At 44.1% G+C, this 5,198-nt stretch overlaps 1 protein-coding gene across 1 annotated transcript; it reads right to left on the reverse strand.

Moving 5' to 3' along the window:
- Positions 1-2,696: 2,696 nt before the first annotated feature.
- FOXG1 (forkhead box G1) lies at positions 2,697-5,198 on the reverse strand. Its single transcript, XM_005502297.3, has one exon. It carries the CDS (start codon positions 5,055-5,057, stop codon positions 3,681-3,683), a length of 1,377 nt encoding a protein of 458 aa, XP_005502354.3. The 5' UTR covers positions 5,058-5,198; the 3' UTR covers positions 2,697-3,680.

The raw sequence follows: 5,198 nt of genomic DNA on the forward strand, positions 1-5,198 counted from the left end.
ATAACAGAATTATTGCCTGTTAAAAAAAAAAAAAAAAATCCAACCAAATCCACCACCTCACAGTCAGTAGCGAAGGAACCTGTGCAAAGATTAGCCTAAAAACCATCCTCAGCGAACAAAAGAGTTTCTCTGGTGGGTGAGCAGGCAAAGGTAAAGGCATATTGGGCCTTAGCAGTCCTACTACAATCTATGAAAAGTTTACCATGTTGGGTTTGTTGTTTGTTGTTATTATTATTATTATTGTTTGGGGGTAGGTTTTTTTGTTTTGGTTTGTTTGTTTGGGGTTTTTTGTGTTTGTTTTTTTTTTTTTTTTTTTTCATTTAGAAATACAGCTTCATTGCTGGAAATATGGTATGGAAACGTGAATAAATTACCATCTTAACACACACCCCCTCCCCCAGTGTAAGAGAAAGAGGAAAAAGTCTGTGGCACCTGAACTGATTAAGCAGCACTTTGTCACACTGAACCTAAGGAGCACATCGAGAGCGAGTGCTTGCTGAAACGAAGTCTGGAGAGACATACATCAGGGCTACCCTTTTCAGGAATTATTATGCATCACGCTTCTCTAATTAATGCTTATTAGCCAACCCCAAACTCTGACATGGCGAAATTGTGCATTCCTCCAACCTGACTTCTCTTTATCCTCCTTTTAGTACACTGCCAATGGATTTTTTCCATCGCTGACTATATAATACTTTAAGCATGTACTGTTTGATTTCCTACAGTACACAAGCATTTGCAAGCGGTAAATAATAAATAATTTCCTTTGTCAGCTGCAGCAGATGCCATTCTTTCAATTTGCTTAGGCACAAGTATACAGAATGGGGTCTCGAGTCTCCAAGAGTTTAAATCACACCTATTTCATTTTAGCATTTCTGATAGGTTTGCTGCAAAGAAGCTTTGGTTTTTAGATTTTTTTGTGATCACTTCTTTTAATGACAATAGAGTAAAGAATATAAGAGAGGGTAGGCGCTTACAAGTGATGCTATCATCTCTTTATCCCTAAACAAAGCAACCTTTTTCTCATAGTGATGATTAATTTCGAATTGCAGAAGTGAGAGTGAAAGCCAAGAATATCAGAGATTTGTCTCTCTCTCCCCCACACAGTGCAGAGCTGGGTGTCCCATCTCTCATCCGTAACCTTTCACTCCCCTCTTTCCTGCAGATCTGCTTGCATCTGTTTATTTATTACTTATTTTTGGAATATTTTCCCTCCCTTCCCTTATTCTTTCAGCGTGAGAAATATTCTATTTGCAAGAAATCAGATTTGCCATTGCTCATTTATTCACCCCCCCGGCATATTTTTCCCTCTCTTTTCTTTTTTTCTTCCTGTTCTCCGTCTTTCTAAGATTAGCTCTTTAAAGTGTTTGCGATAACATCTCCGAGCTGGAGATTATTTTTCATTGGGCCTATTGTGAGCAGTCGCCGGCTTACTGCACTTCTGCAGAGCCCAGTTTAGACTACACAAACGTAACAAATTAACAACTTGTCCTCTGCGCACTCACTGCGGGATCCAATTAATTCCTAAATCTTTTGCACAAGTTTTCTAATTATTTTCAAGAGTTGCGGCTTTTATAGGCTTCCCTAAACTCATCAAAAAAACAATTCTTTTCAGGATTAAATGCTGCTTAAAATTAGTCGTAGTGTTGCCCCCTTAAAACGAATGGATTGATTCTCCGGGTAACGTGGCACACTTAGGGACGCTTGCCTGGGTTCGTGGCCTTCAGCAAGCGTTACCGCCACCGGACTCCGAAAAAATACCTCCATTTCAAAACTTTAAATTTATGTGCATCCACACCGGTTTGGATTTTTTTTCCCCTAAAACGTTTCAACATCGGAATGTAAGGGAGAGCGTCACGTGACGCCTCCAGCCCTTTGCCTCCCTGCAATGTTCTGCAACTTCACCTCATCCCTGCTCAGCTCCTTCCCTGTCCGGACGGCGAGAGGGGCAGAGGAGAGAGGTTCTGACTGAAAACTATCGCTACTTTCACAATATTTAAAGCCAAAGTGTTTGCAGCATTAAAAGTCTATAAATACATACAGCATTGATACTTCTGAAACAGTGTTCCTTTAAGATAAAGATTGCCTTTTATAAGCACGTATATCATAGCTTGCTAAATTTGACTAAATGACTATATGAAAACTAATATGTATATGTATATACACACACATACACATGCATAGTTAATAGATCTCCAGTTATCATAGAGTCGAAATTAATATCTTTCAGAAGAATAATTTGAATGCATTTCAGAGATTGCAAGAACAACACGTATCTCTGTAATAATGCACCTTTTTTTCCTAATGCGTGCATACTTATCTAAATTTATATGTATGTATATGTATGTACATATATAAATAAGCAATTTCAAGAGTCTTCAACGTAAGGCAGTTTTTAGTAAGACACCCTACCTCGTATCAACATTTTTTAAGCAACCTTGATAAAGAGTTCTGCCCCCAAACGGACATCACAGTAGTGGCCGTGGTGTTTAATTAAATACCCTGATCCTTCACATCTGAAAATACTGCTGTTAAAGACAATATGACCGGAGGAGGGGCGGGGGGTGGTAGAGGGGAGAAAGGAGCATGTGAAAAATGGTGGACTGCTGCAATAAGCAGCTCTCTGATCTCTCTGTAACTTTAAAGCGTCTGGTATATTAATTTTAGTTAACAAAAGAGACAAAAAAACTATCAAGTATATATGAATTTAGCCTATTTTTTTATTTCTGTGTGTTCATAGTAAACATTTTTGTAAGTGACAAACACGGGCATATGACCACAGTATCACAATCAAGAAATTTTAAGACGACATTAACAATCACTCAAATTTATGCGTCATTTGCGCAACACAGGTTACATATTTGCAAGGTTTACCTATAAGTACAATAGGTATTAACATTTCACTACATTTAGAAAAAAAATAAAGATGACCTGTTAGTGACCACATACATCAAAATATACACAACACAAACTGAAGGCAATCATTAATTTTGTCCCCTTCTGATTCATTTGAACGGGCAGTGCTGCAAACTGAAATAATGTTGCTGATTTTTAAATTACTCCGTACACTGAGTGCTTTTCTTAAAACCCAATCTTTGGTCTAAAAGTAAACAAACAAACAAATGAACAAAAATAAAGAACCCCAAAAAAAGCAGTTCAGTAAAGAAAATGATAAAATAATGGCCAAAACGTAGTTCTTGGGCATCTTTCACTATTCATTCTGCTCAAGTACAAATTACTTTTTAGCTTTTTTATAGTTTTCATAAATTTAGTGGTGGTTTGGTTTTTTAATTATTTTTTTCTTTCAAGGTCTGCACCCACCGACATATCCATGATAACTTATAATACTGCAAACATGGAGAATCTGACGGCTCTTAGTGATAGACTTATCGTATTTGAATAAAAAATTGCGAAAGCAGTCACTATTTAGATACACATTCTACTATAATTTTGTCTTCCAAACTTCATAGTCTACAATGTAATCTCCCCACATTGCACCTTGCTGACACTTCTCACCTTGGTGGAATAATAAACAACCCTAAAGACTGAACAAACGTACAGAAAATGGGGGACTTAATAAAAAATACCTGGACTTTTTTGTTTTGCTTTTTTTCCTTTTAATTATCATTTACAATGCAAATGTGTGTAAAATGTTCACTTACAGTCTGATCCCATGGATGTTAATGTATTAAAGGGTTTGAAGAAGACCCCTGATTTTGATGTGTGAAATAATCAGAAAGTCCTCCGGAAAGTCCCGTTGTAAAACTTGGCAAAGAAGGTCTTAAGGACTCACAGGGGAGAGTGGAGGGCGCCTGTGGCGACGTGGAGGAGGAGGCTGCCCTGGCCGTCATTGAAGTGCTGCTTTGAGAAGTCATTGAAGGGTGAGGAACATGGGGGAAAAAGTAACTCGTCTGTCCTGCTAGGAGGTTTACAGAGCAGGGGTTTAGGGAATAGGTGCCGGAGCAGGGAACTGACAAGCCACACGGCACTGAGGCGGCCAGAGCTGCTGCTGTGAGGTGATGAGTGGCATAAGGTATCTCTCCATTGACTAGTCTATCAACACTTAACCCATTAGACGTGGAAAAGGAGTGGTTGTTTCCCAAGGAGTTTTGAGTCAACACTGAGCTGTAGGGCATGGGGTGGCTGGGGTAGGCGGACGTGGTCCCATTGTAACTCAAAGTGCTGCTGGCCCGTGGGTGGTGCAGGGAGAGGAAAGGGGACATAGGCCAATACAAGGATCCTGCCCTGTCCATGAATGTCAGTCCGGTGGAAGTGAGCCGGGCGCCCCGCTTGAAGGCCAGCTTGGCCCGTGAGGTGGTGGAGCGCCGGCGGAGCTTGCCGGTGGTACCCCCGATGAAGACGTCGTCGCTGGAGGGGTCCAGCATCCAGTAGTTCCCTTTGCCCGGGTCGTCGTAGTGGCGGGGCACTTTGACGAAGCACTTATTGAGGGAGAGGTTGTGGCGGATGGAGTTCTGCCAGCCCTGCTTGTTCTCCCGGTAGTAGGGGAAGTTCTTCATGATGAACTCGTAGATGCCGTTGAGCGTGAGGCGCTTCTCGGGGCTCTGCCGGATGGCCATCATGATGAGAGCGTTGTAGCTGAACGGCGGCTTCTCGTACTTGCCGTTCTTTTTCTCCCCCTCCTTCCCACTCTCCCCGTCCTTGGCCCCCTCCGCTGCCCCCTTCTTCTCCTCCGCTGCTTTCTCCTTCTCCTCCAGCTCCGCCGCCGCCGCGCCCGCGTCGCCTTTGCCCGCCAGCATGTCCGCCTTGGCCACCTCCAGGGCGCCGGAGGCGGTGGCGGCGGCGGCGGGGGGCGGCAGGAGGAGCTGGCTTTTCTCTTCGTCCTCCTCCTCGGCCACGGCGGCTCGCTGGGGCTGCTGCGGCGGCGGGTGGTGGTGGTGGTGGTGGTGGTGATGATGGTGGTGGGGGTGGTGGCTGTTGTGGTGGCTGTGGCTGCTGTGGTTGTTGTCGCTCTGGACGGCTTCGGGCACCAGGCTGTTTATGCTAAAAGAGGATTTCGGCAGCATTTTCACTTCCTTCCTATCTCCCATGTCCAACATCACACACTAGTCTGAGGGGGAAAGTTGCAGCGGCCGAGGGAGCAGCGCGCGGGGCGGCGGCGGCGGTGGCGGCGGCCGAGGCGGCGGCGGCTGCGGTGGCCGAGGCGGCGGCGGCACCACCGGCGGCGGCGGCGGCGGCAG

The sequence above is a fragment of the Columba livia genome, chromosome 5 (assembly GCF_036013475.1).
Source record: "Columba livia isolate bColLiv1 breed racing homer chromosome 5, bColLiv1.pat.W.v2, whole genome shotgun sequence".
NCBI lineage: Eukaryota > Metazoa > Chordata > Aves > Columbiformes > Columbidae > Columba > Columba livia.